Source organism: Lipophrys pholis, assembly GCF_963383615.2.
Source record: "Lipophrys pholis genome assembly, chromosome: 16".
In the NCBI taxonomy this organism is placed as follows: Eukaryota; Metazoa; Chordata; class Actinopteri; order Blenniiformes; family Blenniidae; genus Lipophrys; species Lipophrys pholis.
In genome coordinates this window covers 25,114,019-25,136,130 of record NC_137634.1, presented here as the reverse complement: position 1 = coordinate 25,136,130, position 22,112 = coordinate 25,114,019, and the positions used below count along the sequence as shown (strand labels likewise).

Here is a 22,112-nt window from a genome sequence, read left to right as displayed (position 1 = left end):
GGTATGGAGAGCTGCGCTTCCAGCTCATTTTTGTTTGGGTTTTCAATCATGGGATTTATTTAAACGGTTAATAGAGATTTTATTATGCCTCTTGGGTTGCCAGATTGTGCACATCCCACATAAATGTGACATGAATGAAAAGTGAAAGTATATGTGCAGGACTGGATAATTACACTGTGAAAAAAAGAATAATTTCACACAATCTTGCAACCAAAATCTGCCTGTTATCTAAAATTGGTCGTACAGTTATTTTTGCAGTCATTTAGAAACAGAGACTGGCTTTCATTTAATTTCCCCTCAATTAATAATTAGTAATCAGCACATAGTTGATGTATTATAATGCTGCTGTGTAACTCATGAGGTTAATCTAAAAATGACATCAGTCAGTGGGAGGAAGATGCGCTGTAATCTGGATGTTAGAGGAGGGAGATGCTCTATAATCTGAATGTTAAAGGAGGAAGATGCTCTGTAATCTGGATGTTAGAGGAGGGGGATGTTCTATAATCTGGGTGTTAGAGGAGGAAGATGCTCTATGATCTAGATGTTAGAGGAGGGAGATGCTCTATAATCTTGATGTTAGAGGCGGGAGATGCTCTATGGTCTGGATGTTAGAGGAGGGAGGTGCTCTATAATCTGGATGTTGGCGGGGCGATGCTCTATAATCTGGATGTTAGGGGAGGTGCTCTATAATCTGGATGTTGGCGGGGGAGATGCTCTATAATCTGGATGTTAGGGGACGAAGATACTCTATAATCTGGATGTTAGAGGAGGGAGATGCTCTATAATCTGGAAGTTAGAGGGGGAGATGCGCTATAATCTGGATGTTAGAGGAGGGAGATGCTCTATAATCTGGATGTTAGAGTAGGAAGGCGCTCTATAATCTGGATGTTGGAGAAGGAAGATGCTCTATAACGGGTGGGCAGTGTTGAGAAAGTTCAGTTTCTACTCAAACTAGTTCAAAGTTCAGTTCACAAATTTTAAAATGAACTAGTTCAGTTCATCGTTCATAATTCACGGTTCCAAAAATGAACTAGTTCATAGTTCTTTTTTTTTTTTTTTCAATATGTTGCTGCGAGCTATTACCCTCAGAATACTGGCATTTCCCCATTGTTGACACCCATTCAGTCCACACTAGTAACCAGCTGCAGCTTCCCACCCCGACAGTTTATTCTCAAAAACATGAGGAATACGATCCGTTCAGTTCACGTTCGCCCAAAATATGAAGGAGTTCATGAACGAACGTTCATTGAACTCGTTCAGACACGACACTGCTGGCACCTGGGATCAGTATCAACGTCATCACAGGACTGAGCACACCAGCTAATGGCGGGGCCGTGATGCCAGTAACGCATTACTCTCATATGACCAATTTTTTAAGTATCGAATAATCTAACATGTTACTATTTCCAATCCAGTAATCAGGCTAAAGTTACTTCACCAAGTCTCTGTGCGTTTCTACTGCAGCACACACACACACACACACACAATGAATGAGTGTCCGAATAGTCCCTCCTATCTCCTTTCCTATCTACTTTTCCTTAAACCTCTTGAAGTGTTTAAGTGGCGGCCATGATAAAGAACGTAGGAATTCTCTATAAGGAAGGGAGGCTCAATGCTCCTTTAGAACCTCCTTTATCCTTTACCAAAGGAGACCAGCTCATGTTCCCCCACAATTCCTTGCGGCAGCAACATTTAAAGGGACCCGCTCATCGGAGCGTTCAGGGAAACTCAGGATGACTGGAAAGGGAGTGGATCATGTTAAGTTATCAAAGCAATAATCTGCCTTGAACAACTTTAAATAATCTAAAACCCAGATTCTGTGAATGTTATGCCGATGTTGTGAAACGAACACAGAAATGTAAACTTTTTGTGCAGCATATTCTCAGTTTGCTTTGGTTATTTATTCACGTCGAAGCTGTTTCACTTTAGTTTTCCTTTGATTTCAATTCAAACCTTTTGACATTTGAGATTCTTGATAAAGAACTGAACATTTAATGGGTTGTCCTAATTTTTTCACATGAATGTACACCGTCTTCATGAATGTGATTAAAGAAACCTCATTCTAATATTTGTGAATACTGTTTCAAGAGGATCATAGTTGATCAATACAAGTTTATTAATAGTTGATAAATACCTATTTTTTTTTCAATTTCTTTAAAGAAAATGTGACAGAAACTGAAAAATATGTCCCGTTAATACGACGTTTCAAGTGAAAACCTACAGTTTTGCAATTTTGCTTCGGCAAAGTTTCGCATTTACATGACTACATTTCGAAAACGATTTTCATGGAAACGGCAGAAATGCCAAAAACACAGTAGTTGGCAAGGCAGGCGCTGGTAATTGCTTTTGACATGAAGCCACACACACACGCAGCAGAGAACAATGAGCTCTAAACATTAACAACGGGGGAACACGGACATTCTAGTGGACAGATCACCAAGTTGGATTGTTATTACGGTGACTGTCAAAATAAAAGTACCAAGTCCAGGAGAATATGGACTGGGAGTCTTGACACTACGGAGGAAACATTGTTCTGACTGGCCAGCTACTGAGCAATGTGCAAGAAGAACTGTTTACCACGGCCATGCTGCGAAGAAGCAGCATTTCAGAAGAGTTGTTTCCCCACCGTTTCCATGACGATGGGGTCAGAGCGTTTTCAATAAGTATCCTCCTTGGGAGCCATTTTCAGTGGCTCCACGCACCGCTGTCGTGTCCACGGACACGCAGAACGCAACAGAGGTTTTCTGTTTTCATTTGAAAACGTCGTGTGAAGGAGGCGTTAGACTCCTCAAGACTTCCCACTTCTCTGAGCATCTATTGTGTGTAATAAATGCATCATTCAACTTTCACTTCTTAGACTGAAGATGAAAATTCAAGCTGAAGTTGCATTTCAGTCCTCCAGTGGAGATAAATTGATATGACACAAACAATATGCCACTGAAACTTCAGTTTTGATCAATAGTTATTGTGCCTTTCAAATGCACATATTGTTCAATCTGTAGAAGCTGAGCAGGCTTTATATTTTCAGGAGGTTTTTCTGTCACCTAATAGGGTTTTTTGATGCGCTTGTTGTTTTTTTTCCCCACAATGTAACAGTGATCACATTGTTCTCATCGGTGCCAAGGTTTGATGAAAATTGGATCTATGCAACATTCCAGATGACAATGATGCTACTTTCTTTGAGGAAACTCAATCTGGTCTGTCAGGCGTATGTTCATTACATTCACATAAATGATAATACGAGCCAGCTGCTGTGACACCGGCGTGAACGCCGGAGAAATTAGTGGCCAAGTGGGATTAGTGTATTCAATCTAACCTGTAAACTGACACATAATCAATAATGAGACCCATGCCAAGTGGCCTCACCGTGAATAACACACACCATTAAAGAAAAGAGCGTCTGAAGCTGCGATATAAAACTAACAATGTTCATTTGTGCTTTTTGCAGTACAACAGGGACACGGTGCTTTCACACATAATAAGAAAAAGGACAAATCACTGCGAGAAGCCATTACTTGGTTTGAAGACTGTGAGTCAGGTGATTTAGCGTTTTGTGAAGGTCCTGCCGTTAAATTGTGGCATCGTAAAAAGAACATGTTTGATTTTACTGCTTTTATTGGACATTTATGTCTCGCTGTCTTTCATTTACATCAGTTTTGTTGGTGACTGAATAAAATGATCAAACACAAATGACATCTGACATATTTTGTCCTTTAAATTGTCGTAAAATATTTTGGAAATGTCTCCAGGAAATCAAATGTTGTTATTCCGGTAAAGCAATAGCAGAAACAACGCTTCTGCTTTCATATATCTCCCCGAGAGGAGCTTTTTTAACGATGTCACAACAAGCTGAGAGGTTACCTGATGTACCTTCAGTTCACATCCAGATTATAGAGCAGGGGTGGGCATTCCTGGTCGTGGAGGGCCGCAGTCCTGCACGGTTTCTATGTGTCCTCCCATCAAGACAGCTGACCGCAATTAATGGCTCGTTAACGAGCTTTCTGCAGAGCCTCATCATGACAACTCAGGTGTGTTTGAGCAGGGAGACATGGAAAACATGCAGGACTGCGGCCCTCGAGGACCAGGAATGCCCACCCCCAGTGTTGTGCATGAACTCCTTCATATTTTGGGCGAACATGAACTGAACGGATCATATTTCTGCCTGATGACCGTCACTGTGAGCTGCGCTCATTCTGGTGTTAGTGAACGGCGCTCTCACAGTTCAACGTTGTTTAAGAGAGTTGCCAGATTTCCGAGCCTTCCAGTCGATAACCCAACTAAAGCACACCGTAAACGAGCTTTAGCATGTCGCAGGAAAACAGCCAATCTGGCAACAGCAGCCACCAAAGAGTCGCACCGCCATATACGTCATCAAAATGCGAAGCATCGCAGCAAAAACAAATAGAAGACAGCAGCACTACTTCAGACTGCCTCCACCATTAATACTTCATCTTCATAAGGTTACCGTGCTTTCCGGATGATAAGTCGCTTTTTTTTATTATTATAATTTTTTTTTTATCTTTTGACATGCTTTGAACTCTCGGCTTTTTAAGGAATAACGAGCTTCATGCCGCTGATACGTGGATGATGCGTTCAGGTGCATCACGTAACTCCATATTTCTTTTTCTTTTTCTTTTTCTTTTAATCCTTTTTAAATTTGGTGGCTGCAGCTTATATTCCGGTGCGCTCAATAGTCCGGAATTCCTGGTATTTAAAATAATTTTATGAAAAAGTCAGTGATGATCCAGGTGGAAAAAACCTTACCTGTTTATGTAAACTTTGCCTGCTGGGTTTCAAGAAGCAACCTGAGACAGCACATTGAACACGGCTGGCCTTTCAAGGTATGTGCAAGTAACTAAAAAATCCTTTAAGGGTTTTACTATTTTAAGTTGTAATTTGTTTGTAGAACCTGCCTGGTATATTTCCCTTTACACCTTAAGGACTACTGTCCGTTTTTTTTGTTTTGTTTTAATAATTTCTCATTCAAGCAGCAAGTTATTCCTTGTGTTTTTGAGAATAAACTGTCGGGGTGGGAAGCTGGAGCTGCTACTAGTGTGGACTGAATGGGTGTCAACAATGGGGAAATGCCAGTATTCTGAGGGTAATAGCTCGCAACAACATATTGGGAAAAAAAAAAAAACTATGAACTCGTTCATTTTTGGAACTGTGAATTATGAACTATGAAGTGAACTAGCTCATTTTAAAATTTGTGAACTGAACTTTCCCAACACTGGGTGCCAGGTATGTTTTTGCTCACGCTTTCTCTTTGTCTGTAGCAGTGGGGTTTTCGTGTTTGTAGCTGGATTTTGCATCTGTAACAGGGTTTTTGCATCTGCAGCACAATTTTTGTCATCTGTAGCAGTGTTTTTTTTACTAATAATAATGCATGGGTGTTATATAGTGCTTTTCTTGACACTCAAAGATGCTTTAAATTGCATTATTCATTCACTCCATGGTGGTAAACTACAGCCACAGCTGCCCTGGGGCAGACTGACAGGTGCGAGGCTGCCAATCTGTGCCATAGGCCCTTCTGACCACCTCCAACCACTCACTGCATTCACCCAGGCAGTTTGGGGTTCAGTGTCTTGCCCAAGAACACTTTGTCATGTAGGCAGGCTGACATGGGAATCAAACCTGCAACCTTCCGATTGGGAGACGACCGCTCTACCAACCGTGCCATGTCCCCCCAGTTTGTGTCTGTAGCAGGATATTTGTCTGTAGCAGGATTATTGGGTCTGAAACAGTGTTTTTTGTGTTTGTAACAAGACTTTTTGTCTGTAGGAGTGATCTTTTTTTGGAGCATAGCACATCTTTTTCCTTCTGGAGCAGTGGTTTTTTGTCTGTAGCGGATCTCTTTTCGTCTGCAGCAGTGGTTTTTGTCTGTAACGGCAGGTGGGGGTAGAGTGCGACTTCCCATCATTGAAACGATACACGAAGAAGACCGTTTCCACTGTTGTTGTCCAGAGCTGTTATTTCCCACGGTCCCTGAAGGCAGCGGCTCAGGAGGAAGAGTCTCCACCACAAAGCTGAAGATTTTCTCTTCCAGCGGCTTTTAAATGTTTCACATTTGTCAACATGCAGCGAAATGTTCTAGGCTGCTTTCCAACTGATCTCCACCTCGCATCTTCCTACAAGGCGTGTTAACACATTCAAAATGCAGACTTTGTCTCCGTCGTAGCCGCACTCCGTCGACCAGTTAAACCCGAGCCGTTGTTAGCCTCGGCTAATCGGTGAATTATGGCGATTGTGTCGGGCTCCTGCGCCCGGGTCAACGGCTCCAGAAACGGGCCCTCTGTGTCGGCCACGCCGTCCGGGTCCGTGGGCCAGGCCCAGCCCATGATAGCCGTGTGGGAATGGCAGGACGACCTGGGCTACTGGCGCCCGTACAGCGGCCAGGTGAGCGCCCACATCGAGCGGTGTCTGTCCCCGCGGGGCCAGCGAGGAGGAACGGGACCCGGCTCCACGAGCATCTGCCTCGGACAATCAGACCCCAGCCTGTCGCCGTACCTCATCGACATCCCGAGCCTCAAGCAGTTCCGACAGGACACAGGTGAACGAACCGGCCACATGAGCGGGGAACCGTAGAATAATCAACACCGAGGATGAATGAGGCCTGTTAGCTTCGATGCTAAGCTGTTTAGCTTCCACTGATGTTTACATCCGTGCAGGCCAGACTTTCATCACATACCTACTAAACATCAACATCACATTATCTGTACTACATCTATGGGGACTCAGATCAAACTCACTCGTGTGTTGTAACAGTATGATTGTCGCAATAACACTTGATATGTCACCTTTTGTTGTCAGACTGACCCACGTCGGAAGACAAACAACAGTAATGAGACCAAACCTCTGCTGTGATCAAATATTTTCAACTTTAAGCTGAAATAATTATTCTGCTTAAGAGGTTACATACCGTTACTGCTTATAAAACTGAGACCACAACGTAACAATGAGACGCTCCAAGCTTTATTCCAATTAAATTATTATATCCAAACAAAGAGATCACAAGGGACTGAAACTACCAGTAATATTAAATTAAAAAGAAAGTGTGGATGATGAAAACACTGCAGTGAGTTATAGAACACCTCAGGAGGAAGAGTCTAATTCCACATTTACGCGACAACGTTTCAAGTGAAAACTCATACATTTTTGTATTTTGGTTTCAGAAAGCTTTCTCATTCACACAGCAATGTTTTGAAAATGATGTCTGTTTACACAGCAATGGCAGAAACACTGAATACGATGTCATTTTCATGTCAGACCACTAGTAGGTGCCGTTTCCGTTTGTAATGAAACCACACACACACATGCAGCAGAGAACAATGACATCTAAACATTGACAATGGGAGTACACACACACACTCAGACGACCAAGTTGGATTATTATTACGTAGTTTGAAATAAAACTACCAAGTCCCAGGAGAATATGGATTGGGGGTCATGACAGGACTGAGGCAACATTGTTGTTAATTAAACTAAATTAATCATAGTTGATTAACTCTCTTTGGGAAATTACATTACCGAAATACATCAGTGGCTTTGCTCCGACTAGCAGGTGGAGGTTGAGGTTTTCTGCTCAGGGACCCACGGTGGAGTCCTGTCAGCTGTGGGGGTCGAGCCTCCTGAGCAACCCCTGCCTCTCTAGCCAGTAGGCCACCACTGTTATTGTCTATCTGCATGTGCAGAAGAAGTAATTGCTGTGGTTGTCGTGTGCTTGTGCTGTAGCAGCTTTTCAAAAAAGTTTCATCTTCCCTCCGTTTGAATGGAAAGTCCCTTCTTGGAGCTGTTTTCAAAAAGTTGCGTTTTCAGTTTTCAGTTACTCATAGCACCGTTGTCATGGAAACAGACACACAAAAGGGAAGAAGAGCAGAAAGGAAACAGGTCGTTGCATAACAAATACATATAAAGTGACATAACACCACAACGGGTTCATTTACACTTTCCACTCTGCTCACAAAATATTGTAGATTTATAGAATTAGCATTAGGACTGCAAGATGTTTTGCAAATGTACTATCACCGTATTGACATCTGCACTGTACATGATAAAAGACTCAGAGAAGTGCGATTAATGACATGTTGACCTGCACAGTGCATTCAGGTTCTGCCAGTTGCTCAGGTCGAGTCCGACTGCCGTAGACTGTGTTGACAATGGCTCATTCATTATTTCAACCTGGTGGCAACGAGCGAGAAGTCAAAACACAAAAGTCGAGAGAAGCTGAGAACTGCAGACGCACGAACGAGGCTCGGTAGCATCAGCTTACAATTGGGTCAAAGTAGAGAATAGGGTTGTTCGATTTACCGGTACTGTATTGGTATTGCGTTACTGACGCCTTTCAGACCATACTATACTGGGCCCTGCTGGTACCAGTATCTTTTTTTTTTTTACGTCGCCGTGGAGCATTACTGTGTTGTTTTTGCGCTGAGGAGAGTCGGTCCCTCTGTGGGGGGAAGCGTCGGCAGGCTGCTCCACTTTCTGACTTGTTTTGGATGTTTTAGACAATCGAAAGTGCGTAAAACAGCGCTCCGATTTCTCTTCTTTAATAATTTTTTTTGCACTCCGGTTTCTCCGAGACCGGGTACGCAGGCGCTCCCGTGCTCCGACATGAGATCCGCAACTGAATAAGCGCTTCATAGTCGACCTACTCAACTTCAAAATAAAAGTCTAAACAATGTATTTTCAAAACAATCTTCTCCAACCAAGCTTGTACTTTGAAAAGAATACTGGATGCGCATGCGTAAATGACATGGCGTTTGTGTCCATGTGAGAGTGAGCATGCGTAACTGAATCAAACGACCCGAGGAAACTCAGTAAAAAGAAATAGAGTGCATCATTAACGGAGCAGCAAAGAGCAAGAGTCTGGGGAGAGAGAGAGACACACACACACACATTGGCTGCTGTTACATCCACAAGGCTGCAAAAAACAGGTGCTAGAAGTACTATATGAAGTACTTTGGCTTCAAAATAAATGAGCACGATGTCTCCATCAACACTGAAGCTCCACTGTGTAAACAGTGTTAGAGAACACGTCTGGCCAAGGGTGGAAACACTACTAACCTGCTACACTACGAACCTGCACTACTAACCTGTTACACTACTAACCTGTTACACTACTAACCTGTTACACTACTAACCTGCACTACTAACCTGTTACACTACTAACCTGTTACACTACTAACCTGCTAAACTCCTGAAGGACAAACACCCAGACCTGCATAAGGAGTTCAAAGAACCACAGCTAATAACTTATATACCCATGAAAACATAGCTCTGGAAAAAATGTAAGATATTATCAATGTTAGTATTACAGACGTGGGGAGAACATGCAAACTCAACACGGAAAGGCTCCACTGGTATTTGAACCCACAACTTTATCACTGTGAGGCGTGAGCGCTGACCACTACGCCATTAAACTTGACATCACTGCATGTTTACCTGATATCACGCAGCCGTGATGAACGTTCATAATGTTGACGAATTATCCTCAAACGCACGATCAACATGGCGTTTGTTTCAAATACCCTTATGGTGAAGCACAAGTGATCTCTTGAAATGAGTTGTATGTATACATGTCAACAAAGTCCAGCTTTATTCATAAGAAAAGAGCTACAAAACCTGTTTATTGCTAAATTAGTACGGAAACCATTGTAAACCGAACATACGCCTCCATACCTTTTCCGACTCTTTTAAATAATACCGCTCACATTCATTTACCTCATCAGACCAGAGGATTTCATATTACTTCAGTCTACCATTAAAGGTTTCTCTTAAAGTTGTTATCCAGGTCTGATATTTTTCCATGACTGTACGTTAAGTAGGATTTTACAAATGCAATTAGGACAGAATGCTCCTGTGTGCATGCTGCAAATTGTCAATAATCCAGCAATGCATCCGGTTTGAAAGGGTTTTTGATCACAAGGTTTGAAGTCCACAGTGAGGTGAGAAAGAAAATGTTAAACTCTTCCTGCATTTGGAGCCGCTCATTGACAAGACAGCAGCTTTGTGAGTCTCTGATAATGAGATTTTAAAATGTAGGATTTCCATCTGAACAATTGGACTTATGTGAAACGTAGAACATCAACACATAAAGCTAATTACTGCAAACCTGGAGATCAGCAACAACAACATGACGAGGATGAGAGGCAGTTTTTAATACTCTTTCGAATTTGTCAGCACTTCCTCAACAATATCTACATTTACTGCAACATCTGGATTGGACTCGACTCTTCTGACAGGAGACAAAACTGATCAGGACGTTTTGTCATCCATCCATCCAAGCATCCATCCATTTTCGTGGGGGCGGCAGTCTGAGCACCGTCACCCAGATCACATTGCACCGATTCGTTTTGTCATTCTTACCTAAAATATTTGTATTTCGTTTGTGCTTCAATCAGATGAGGGTCAGTGGAAAATTAGTTTTGCATCATTTTATTAAGGAGATTAATGGTCTTTAACTGATTCCAGAAGCATTTGAAAAGTAAATTATCGTCTGAATATTGAGTCTTTCGGGCTGTTGGTGATCTGGGTCCTTGGTGTCAGAAGTCGTCACGTGGTGCTTCTGGTCCTGTGTGTCGACTGAAACCACCTTCTGTTTCCAGGGAAAACACGGTCAGTGCGTCGCTCGCTCTTCGCCCAGTCCTCGGGCCTCGGCAGTGGAGTTTACTGGGAGTGGCAGAATGACGAAGGGGGGTGGACTCCGTACGAGACTCGGACCTCCATCCTTCTGGAGCACAGTTACCAGGCCCGGCAGGGCACCGCGGACTTGGGCCCACACGGCTACAATTACATAGTGGACCTGACGTCTCTGGCCCAGGTCAACAAGGCGACAGGCTACCGGCGTCTGGTGCGCCGGCAGTGCAACCTCCCCTACCCGCTGGCCTCCGCCGGCCCCCCGGCCATCCCGTCGGCCCCGTCGGGCCCCACCTGCTCCTGCCAGCAGTGCCTGAGCCACAGCAGTACGGGGCCCATGCCCAGCCGGTCCCGGCACTCCTTCTCCTCGGGGAGTCTGAACCGGCCCAGCCTGCCGGGCGCCGTGCGGGCCGCTCACCCGGCTTCTGTGTACTCGCCGTACCCGAGGAGACCCCTCTCTGTGGGGGGGATGTCCTGGGGAAGCCCCTGGCCCCCGCCAGCTCCCGGGAGTCAACTCCCTGCCCCCCTGCTGAGCAACTCCACCAGTGCCAACGGGCTGAGGTTGGTATCAGGTTTTTGATGAGTGAACCCTTCTTCCTTTTAGCGCTCATCCACTCTCTGCAGAAGACCTGCGTGTCATGTGGAGCTCCTCAGGGGTTTGCTCATGTACTCTTTTCTCTTTTCATCCTGTCCATGTCCTGTTTTTCATTTTTGCTGTCTTGTCCTCTCTCTCATTCCCGTCCTTCCTCTCCGTCTCCACACTGGCCAGTCTGGTAAAACAGGAAGGTCTGCAGCTCACTTCCCATTCCTCTCGCCTCTCTCATCTCTGACCACACTATTCTTTATCGTCTTGACACGAGTGCCAAGATAAAGAATGAATTTTCTCTTGCTTCTCCACATTGAGTTTCGCTCAGTGAACTCTGAGCATCCCGATCTCCGTATCCGTCCTGAAAACTGATCCCACCTCCACCCTGCTCACAAGCAGTGGTGTTCTGAGCTCGTCCTGTTCCAAAGCAGAACCTGCTTCCCTCTGTCTGTCAGCTGATCGCCACTGGGCCTCGCAGCCTTTTCACCAACATTTCCTCCCATTGTCTGACTGCTATCTGTGAGGCTAAACCCAGGTCTCAGTTATCACAGTTCAAAGTTTTGAGTTTAAATGTCGAGTTTGAATAGCTGAGTAAACTTTTCATTTTATTGTAAATCGTTCCAGCAGTTTTTAACATTTCTGCCCTTTTTCTGGCCAAACCGTTACTTGGAAAGTTCATGAAACACAGGAAGTTAAAGTGTCGCTGTGTGGTTGAGGGCAGTTGTTGTCAAACTGCAGTGCAGGCTTCGTTCAAAGGTCGCCAAAGGTCACCGGGGGTTTAGGGAAGATAGTAGTCCGTCATTGTTTGGCTTCACTGATGTCGTGAAACAGATTACAAACAGAAGCGTGTGTCGGTCTGTGCTTCCTGCTGACCGTCGGTGTCTCTGGTCTCTTGCAGTGTTCCTTCCATCTCGGTGCAGCTGAACGGATCCACCAGCGTGAGCTCAGCCCTGGCAGGTAAACGGGTCACTGACCTCTGACCTCCGTCTCTTCTGTTTTTAAAGTTCCTCCAACATTGTGTCCCATGAGTGTCGGCCTGTTTAGGAACAACACGGTTTCCCTTCACGGGGAAACCGAATCTTCTGTCGCCGCTTGTTTTTATCGGCAGTTTTCCTCCAGTTAAAGAAAGACTGTCGGAGCTGGATGATAAACGTGTGATTCACACTCTGGATCCTGTCAGGCAGCTGAGCGCTAACGAGACCACCACTCGCATACAATCTGAACACCTAGATTTAAAGAGACAGTATATAATATTCTAGTCCTAAGTCACTGTGTGACTCGCTCCATCCTCGTGTTTCTGCCCGACTGGTCCGGCTGGTTACTTTGGTAACTTCAGTGCCTTGTACAGCTTTACTTAGTTGTATTTTAGATCCATGTACTCATTACTGTCCATTCAGCAACATTGAATTATAAGAATGTTAAAGTTGATGTGAAGTTTTCGGCGTTACTTTCTGCAGTGTTGTAGCCAAGAACACTTGACACAAGACCAAGACCTTGAAAACATGGTCGATAGACCAAAACTATATAACACTAATGTCGCTCGATCTTTTATTGAAAATAGAAAACACGATCAACAGATTCATACCATTTTCATTGTGCTGGGTTCACGACTCTCTGTGCGATGCAGACTCATGGCATTTCATCATGTTTAATTCCCTCCGGATGTCGTGACGACTGACTCAGCTCAGTGTTAGTGTCATTTTGATGCCATTCTAATAGAATCTGAGGAAATCTATTCTGCAGAATGTACAAAAATATTCGCTGGAGAAAATGAACCATATGATTGGAGCGGTCTGAAGGAGGCTGCGGTTTGTTTGACGTTGCCCGGTTGTTACACCGGGGGGGGGGGTGTTGTTCCACAGGGTCGGTTGCGCTGCCGTTTATGGCTCCGTTGTCATATGAAAACACAAAACATTTGTTTCCACAACAACCGTGCTCAGAGCCAACGAAAACACAACTTTCACTCCAACTCAGTCTCAATGGAAACACGGAAAAAAGCAACTTTCTGAAAATGCTCCGACTTGGTCATCATGTAGACGACAAAAATGGTGCGACTGCGCCTCCGCATCACCGCCCAAATAATGAGTAACGACGATAAAGACTAGATCTACACTCGGTAGAGCGCTGACCTTCATCAACGCCACATTTGTTTGTAGAACCGATTTAGTATCGCGAGCATGATAGCCGTTAGCTCATATCGATGCTAACACGGCAGCAACATCGCTGTGTGAAACACTGAGCAGGGAGCGTCTCCATGGCAACCGACGCTGATCTCCTCCATGAGGTGCCTGTCCCATCTGTTTTATATGGGACATTTATTCACAGTGTTTTTGAGATTTATTTGGAAATGGTCGGCCGTTAACGTCACAACATATAATCAGTTGGTCCTTAAATGATGAAAAATCATCCCTGAAGATTTTATGCAAGTTGAATGAGGAGGATTAAAAAAAAACCTTGGTAAAACACATGCATACACACAAACCGATAAATACATGCAGAAGAAAACATAACCTTCCTGATTTAACAGTGTTTCCTCGGTGGTGTCATGACTCCATATCTCCATATTCTCCTGGGACTTGGTACTTTTATTTTGACAGTCACTGTAACGACAATCCAACTTGGTGGCCTGTCCACTAGAATGTCTTGTTCTCCCGTTGTTAAAGTTTAGAGCCCGTTGTTCTCTGGTGTGTGTGTGTGTGTGTGTGTGTGTGTGTGTGTGTGTGTGTGTGTGTGTGTGTGTGTGTGTGTGTGTGTGTGTGTGTGTGTGTGTGTGTGTGTGTGTGTGTGTGTGTGTGTGTGTGTGTGTGTGTGTGTGTGTGTGTGTGTGTGTGTGTGTGTGTGTGTGTGTGGTTTCATTATAAAAACAACAGCGCCAACTTGTGTGCGTCATGCCAATGACATTGTTTTCATTGTTTCTGCCGTTGCCATGGAAACAGACATTGTTTACTAAGCTTTTCTGAAACGGAATAGCAGAAATGTCGTACAAACAAGGGCCTGCTTTCAGGTTCACGCTTTTTTTTTTTTTTTTTTCAAATTTAAGAAAATATGTAGAAATCAAAACTATTATTCTCTTAAAACTCACATTTTGATAATAGTATTCATTCTCATGAGGTTCATATCATAACATTCGTGAAGATGAATAATAACAGCTAAAATAAATTTAAAAAGTCTGTAAATCCTCTCATCATTGTTACCATGAGTTTTTATTTGAAAGTGACTTATTGAACCCAGGTTTGATTCCCACGAGCAGCTGGAAGTAAATCCAGTGTGAAAACTGGCGGGTGTCAGTGTGTCATGTCTCACTGTGGCGACCATGTGAACTGATATTTAATGGTGTTGCTTTCAGGGCCGTCATGTTTGTCTGTTTTTGGCTTTCGTCCTGAAGCGATGGTTTAATTATCTGCTTCTCCCTGGAAACAGTGGGGTGTGAGTGCAGGTTGTGACTGTGGTGAAGCTAAAAGCCACTCCGCTCCACTCTTCTGGTTCTGGGCGGCGATAAGCCGACTGAATCAATACAATCAGCCGGAGAGAGTCAGCGGGCCAGGACCTCATTAGAGAGAAGCACCGAACCGAGACTCCAGTCGATCCTCGGAGAGAGAAGGTCGCCGGAGCGCCGTCTCCTCCAAACGTACACTTTTAATGCTCATTAGTCACTAATGAACTTTGATGATAATCAGCACTATATTTTCTGTACCGGATTCTTTAGTCATGGACGTAAAATAAACCGCGGCTGCTTCAGGTTGAGTTTACATTGAAAGCTTTTTTCTGTTTTTAGTATTTCTCTGAGACGTCATTCCACCTAACGTGGGTGTATTTGGACTGTTGGAGACTGAAACCCCCCCCCACACACACACACACACACACACACACACACACACACACACACACACACACACACACACACACACACACACACACACACACACACACAAAGAAAGAGCTTAAAAAGCCTCCCGACAATGTAACTATAATCAAAATACATCAACAGTTACTGACTGAGGCTCCCTTTTCAAAACATTTCAAAATGACATTCGTTCCCCTAGAAACACTAAAAACAATGTCGTTTTCATGTTGTGCCACTAGTTGGCACTGTTAGTTATTATTGTAATGAAGCCACACACACATGCAGCAGAGAACAACGGGCTCTAAACATAAAACAACGGGAGAACACGGACATTCTAGTGGACAGACCACCAAGTTGGATCGTTATTACGGTGACTGTCAAAATAAAAGTACCAAGTCCCAGGAGGATATGTGCAGAAGAACTAGTTTCTACGGCGTTGGTGACCAGGACCAGCAGCGTTTCTGGCATCGACAAAGAGTTGGATCACGAGCATTTTTTTTTCAAAAAGTTGCGTTTTCAGCGGCTCTGAGCACCGTCGTCGTGGAAATGGACTCCCAAAACACAAGAAAAGTTTTGCATTTTCATCTGAAACGGTTGCGGGTTCTACAACTAGCCTCAAGGCTAAATAGGCTAATTTTGCCCTTCAGAGGAGAAGTTGTTTAGAACCGAGTTCTCAAAATGTTTCTTTAGAACTTACAACAGGCCGCCGAAGTGCTTCACAGCTTAAAAGCAACACAGTAACTTAAAAAGGAGGCGGCAACTAAACAGCACTTAACATATTCATCCAAGAGAAATCCAACAAGAGAAGTTAGATGAAGTAGGATTGACTCCAGAGATGTCGGGATGTTGGTCCCGGCTCGCAGGAACAGTGACAGTACACGGACCGGAACCGGGTCGCTGTGCGTTGCAGTTTAGTTTGGAACCTTTGTGTGTTTTGTGTCAGTGGAGGCATCGGAGTCGAGCGTCAGCGGCAACATTTCTCATTCCTTTGATTTGTTCCTTTCTACTCCTGCATATCTCCACTTGCTCTCACCTGACCCCCGCCCCCGCCGACCCCCCCCCCCTCCAGGCATGGCCTCCATTTTGATGTCAGCAGTGGGACTCGGCGTGCACTTCACCTCCGCCCCCCTCTCTCAGCAGCAGCAGCCGCCGCCTCAGCAGCAACAGCAGCATCTTCATCCTCCTCCTCTTCCTCCTCAGCAGCTTCCTCTTCCTCCTCCTCCTCCTCCTTTCTCTCTTCCTCCTCCTCTCCTCCCCCCTGCCAGCAGGCCCAGCAAGCCCCCCAGCAGCAGCAGCAGTTCAGTTAGGAGAGCAAAGAGGCAGCACAGGAGAGGTAGCTACACCTCACCAGCCCTCCACCCTCCATCACTCCGTCCGGCTTGAGGATCATCTCACCCTTCATCCACTCACTGCCGTTCACCCTCTCATGACCGGCTCACGCTTTAAATTCATTCAACACAAAGCTAATCGCTGCTCCTGCGCGCCGTCCTGACGCCAACGAGCTAGCTAACCCCGTCGGCTGTCGTCATACTACTTTGAACCACAAGAGGGTGAAATGAGTCACAATGATCAACCAGAGAAACATCAACAAACAATCCAGCGGCTCACCACTTCACACCAACAATATTAACCTCTTTAGGCCTCAAATTGCTATAAAAGCTTCGGAAACTGGCGAAGCTCTTTGCTTTTTCATAAGATAATTTCTAAGAATGATTCGAGGACGGTCAGTCAACCTTAATTCAACCTTCTGGCCATCCTAATCATCCCTTCTGCCGGCGTTTTCATTGAAAAAGGTGATTTTACAGTTTGTGTGGGAGATTTTTATGTTGAATAACTAATAATTCAGCTCTCTGGCCCAGAACGTGACATTTTTATGGCTTTGTGATGATTAACGTCGATCATCTAGGCTGAAGACGATATTCTCACAGCAGCAGCTCATGATCCAATGAGCCCGGTGTCAAATTACAAACCCAAAACAACCAGAATGAGTGTCACTCAGTGGGTTTTGGCCACAGTTGTTATAATGGATCAACACAAAAGGGAAGAACCACATTTCCAAGTTCTTACTTCCGTTTCTCAACCTTTTTCATCATTTAGATGTTCAGTTTGTTCTGAAGTTTATCACAAAAAATTGAAATAACTTGAGCCTTCAGTGAGTTTGTCTCATTGTACTTATGAAATACATCTAGAATGAAGAATGTCTGGCAGTCCTTCTGCTCTATTGGAAATGAACCTCACATTCGGCCCACAGTCTCTGCAGCTTAAATGAACCTTTAGAAAACGGCAAACAGTTTTATTTCTCTCAGATTTGGTGTGTAATTAAACGCACTTTGTTCTCCAGATAAGTTAAAACACCAAAACAAAACAAACGGACGAAACCGCCATTTAAATGATCTGCTTTGCTTTGCCGCTCATCCGTATAATGAACTTTGTTTCATGGCTGCTTGTGTTTCCCCTCGTCTCTGCTTCGCCACGTCCACAAATTAAGCTTCTTCCATTTCCATTGTCTGCGACTTCGTAACTTCAAGAAGAAAATACGATTGGAAAGAACAAAAAGACGTTAAAATTTAGTGTGTTGTTGTTTCTCGTCTTCGAAACGTTTCAGAGCGAGGGATTAAAAAGTGTGTGTGTGTGTTTCATGATTTCACCTTGTTGGTTTTTTTTAATGTCGCGTCCACTTTTAGATGGTCGTCGGGGAAACGTACGAACACGTTTTCAGTTTGTGATCGTCCAGATCCCGAAGCGTTTTCAGTGGGTCGTGTCTAAACCGTTTCCATGGCAACCGGGTGCGCGCTAATCCCAGAGTGTCGCTTCAACACAACAAATCGATCATTTGTTGCCGTTGGACCGGAAGTAATGTTTAAGTAGCAATTATGTGGAAATCGGCTTCGTCTTTATCCAAATTGATCCTTTTGTCACGTTTTGGTTCGTCAGGTAAACGTAAAAATGCGTTTTTTGGGTTTTCAGTCGCGTCAAAATACTGAATAGTTTTCGGTGTGTGGTTTAAAAACTCAATCCATCAGAGAGAACGGTTACCGTGGAAACCGGGAGATCGTAATCCCAGTCTGAGTGCCTCACGACGTTGCTGCAACAAAACAAATCCATGAATTAGTTGCCGGTTGGACAGAAAATACCGTCTTAGTGGTGTTTATGTGGAATAATGTTAAATTTTTTTCCAGACTGAACCGTATTTCAGCCTGTTTTGGACGTTTCTTGTTCAGAGGGTCGTCGTGTAAACGTGTAAACGTGTACACACTTCTTCGGTTTGCGATCGCATCAAAATCCCAAATTATTTTATAAAAACTCCAAAGTCAGACTCCACAAACCAGAGGAAATGGTTCCCACGGAAACGAGGAGATCTTAATCCCAGTCTGACTAAATTAGTTGGTGATTGGACGGCTGGAACAGGCGAGTTGAAACGCAAGAAGTGGTTGCTCGGCAACAAAGTAACTAACTCAGCCGGATGTTTGTACGAGTCTTTCCTGGTGAAAAGTACCTGGTTTTGCATGTTGCGAGTGAATATTAGAGGAACATTGAGAGTGCATCGTTCTACCCTCCATCCATCCATCCTCTCAGCTTCTACTGAGGAAGATCCACTCATCCCACCAGCATCTCCTCTCTTCTTCTCCTCCTCTGCTCTTCTGTTTCTTGAGCTTCTCGTTCTGGTTTCCTGTTGCAGCCTCGGCTCAGAGACCAGAGGAGGTGATCCAGCGCTACATGGAGGTGGTGGCCGGCGTGCCGGACGAGGTAACCCGGCTTTGATTTTCTGTCCTCGCAGAACAAAATGAGTGTGTGTTTGATTGTCCTCCGTGGCCTCCTCCAGGACTGCATCATCTGCATGGACCAGCTGTCCAACCCGTCCGGCTACGAGACGCCGGACGCCGCCGTTGCAGGAGGCCAGAGCGTCCTGCCAGACGCCGTCGGCAAATTCATCAAATGCGGCCACACCCTGCACATGCTCTGCATGCTGGCCATGTACAACAACGGGACAAAGGTACCGGGACATCGATACCGAGGACGCTCCGGGTGTCCCTCTCAAATTAATGCTCTGACATTTTGTGAAATGTTCTCGCGCGGTCACGGTTAATGAAACTCAGAGTGTGAGGAGCGGCGCGGAGCCTGGTGGTGATTAGCATTAGCTGTGGGGAGGAACACCGAGAGCAGCTGGCGGGTCGCTGGGAAAACGTTTTAAAATGGATTAGAGCTGCAACGGCTCCGTCACATGTCTGATTGTTGGTTTAGAGTAAAAAGATCCAGAAATAGTGAATCGATCAGAATGAAACAAACCAAACCCATGTAATCAGACGAAACGCTGTAAACCCGACAGGAAGCAGCGTCGGTAGAATCTTAGCTCTACTCGTCATAGCTCTAGAAAACTCAACATCATGAAGGGAGTCATTAGAGGAATATGAAGCATCATATTCAAAAATAGACATTTGTACAAGTGCTGTAAAAAATAAGGCGTTCATTAAATTAATTTAAAACGTTTAACTCGTTTGCACAATTAACGCAGTATTGTTTACTTCCCTTTTTTGTTCTTTTCAACTCTGTTACCGGTGCAGCACCCTGAACTACAGAGCAGCAGAATGCTGAGCAACAACGGAAAACATGGAGGCAGAAAGTTTCACGTTAAGAAGTTGCCTGACTGGAGAAAGTGGAAAAAACAGCATTTATTAAAACTCTCTCCCTCTTAAACTGGGAGAGAAACAGTTTCACTCAAAGCTGAAAGGAATTTATGAAAATAGCCTTTTAATTTAAATATAGTTTCTGAGTGTTGAGTCGACATTAATTCCACAGTTTTCGATGAATACATATGCATTACAAGCTTCAGTCTTTAGTAGAAAATTGTGCGATTAATTGTTGTTTTTTTGTTTTTTTTAACTGATTGACAGCACTAATATATTTATAAAAATCGTCTTAACGGTGTCAAACCCTTGGGTCCACTGCACCAGGGTGTCAAACGGGCCCGTGGTCCAGAACCGGCCGCTAAAGGCTCCAGTCCGGCCAAACCACCAAGGAAATGGTGGAAAGGTCAAACACAAACTGCAGTTCTCCCTTTAACCCCTGTCCCTCCCTGGTGTCCTCAGGACGGCAGCCTGCAGTGTCCGTCCTGCAAGACAATCTACGGGGAGAAGACGGGCACGCAGCCCAAAGGGAAGATGGAGATCTACAGCGTGGCGCAGTCCCTGCCGGGTCACCCGGACTGCGGAACCATCCAGATCATCTACAGCATCCCGCCCGGCATCCAGGTACCGCCTCCGTCCAGACGCCTCATCACAAACACCAGGAAGTGCAGTGAAACGATAGTTCTGTCACATTGATGTTTGGACTTCAGTTCACGGTGACGCCGTCTCCCCAGAGACGGCTTAATGTGGTTCTGTCCCGCCGTGAAGACGAAGGCGTGAAGGTGGAGTGGCTGCAATGTGTTTTGTATCGAGCTGAACAACCCAAAAACACTCTGATTACTTTAGTTTCCTCCTCAGAGCTGCTCCTCCGTCGAAGTCTGGAATTTTCTATTCATCCGTCTGCTTCTGTCATCCTCTTCCTCCTCCTCCTCCTCCGCAGGGTCCGGAGCATCCTAACCCCGGACAGCCGTTCACCTGCAGAGGCTTCCCTCGCTTCTGTTTCCTCCCGGACAACGACAAAGGCAGAAAGGTGAGGAAGCAGCAAGCATCCCCCCCCCCCCCCCCCCCCCCCCCCACACACACACACACACACACACACACACACACACACACACACACACACACACACACACACACACACACACACACACACACACACACACACACACACACTTCAATCCAACTTCACAAACTGACAATAGCTAAAACGATTTTAACTGCAGTTCCCTGATCTGTCCACTGGGGGCTGCACTGTTTGATAACGGTCAGAACTGACCAGCAGGTGGCAGCACTGCAGCGAGCGAAGAGTGAGCGATCCTCCCTGGTAGCATCAGATTAGACGAGCTGAACCAGGAGGGAGAGCCTCTCATCTGGAGTCTGAATGTGATGAAGAACCGTCACGTCGATCCGTCGTTTGCTCCTGGTTCACTTATTCCAGATGAAACTACCTTCGTGTCCAGTTTACACTGAAGCTGAGAGGTAATGATGTGTGTGTGTGTGTGTGTGTCTCAGGTGCTGGAGCTGCTGAAGGTGGCCTGGATGCGCCGCCTCATCTTCACGGTCGGCACGTCGAGCACGACGGGCGAGCCGGACACGGTGGTCTGGAACGGGATCCACCACAAGACGGAGATGATGTCCAACCTGTCGGGACACGGCTACCCGGACCCCAACTACCTGGACAACGTCCTGTCAGAGCTGGCTTCTCAGGGCGTGAGCGAGGACTGCCTCAGAGCGCCGGGCGGCGCCAGCTAGGCTGCACACACACACACACACACACACACACACACACACACACTCCCCACCCTCTTGTAAAGAACGTCTCCGCCCCTCCAGGACCGACTTCCTCCTCTTGTCCGGCTGGAAGCGAGAGCCGAGCTTCACGTCCGTTTCAAGCACTTTAGTTAGCCGACGAGTCGTTTCATATCTGGGTTTTTAAAAAAGCCGATTTGTTTCTGCTTTTTTTTTTTTTTTTTTTTTAAGTTTCGCACAGAGACTTTCACGTAGCAAAGCTGGTAAATATGAGAGGAGGCAATACTCGGTGTAAATACGTCCGACGCCATTAAAACCTTCAATTCCGATTGTTTGCGTTTCGTCCTCTCGTTTGACGCCTGACGGGCGTTTTGCAGTTTTTCTTCTGGAGTTCCGTCGCTCTGTTATTTGCGTTTCCACGTGTGTGTGAGGAGGGACGAGGCGCTTCGTGTGAACAGTGAAACACCTCACCGGGTCAAGAACACTCACAGTGACAATCAAGTTTGTGGAGTTCGTCTTGATTCAACAAGACGCGTGAAGCCGGGCCGGACGGCGCGCCGCCGCCGCCGCCGAGCGGCTGCTGTCAACGACACGGTACGACTCCAGTCCCGACATGTAAACAAACTGAAACAAGAAAAAGAATCTGCAATAAAGAAACGAAGCAAAACGAGTC

General features: G+C 45.3%; 1 protein-coding gene across 2 annotated transcripts; it reads left to right on the top strand.

Annotated features, from left to right (window-relative positions):
* Positions 1-5,978: 5,978 nt before the first annotated feature.
* Positions 5,979-22,112, top strand: dtx2 (deltex 2, E3 ubiquitin ligase). 2 transcript variants are annotated; one of them, XM_080482560.1, is made up of 9 exons: positions 5,979-6,550; positions 10,605-11,196; positions 12,120-12,178; positions 16,135-16,398; positions 18,745-18,812; positions 18,889-19,059; positions 20,153-20,314; positions 20,631-20,720; positions 21,203-22,112. In XM_080482560.1, exons 1-9 carry the CDS (start codon positions 6,238-6,240, stop codon positions 21,440-21,442), a joined length of 1,959 nt encoding a protein of 652 aa, XP_080338686.1. In that variant the 5' UTR covers positions 5,979-6,237; the 3' UTR covers positions 21,443-22,112. The 2 variants fall into 2 exon arrangements, with proteins under 2 accessions (XP_080338686.1, XP_080338687.1); XM_080482561.1 differs by lacking the exon at positions 16,135-16,398.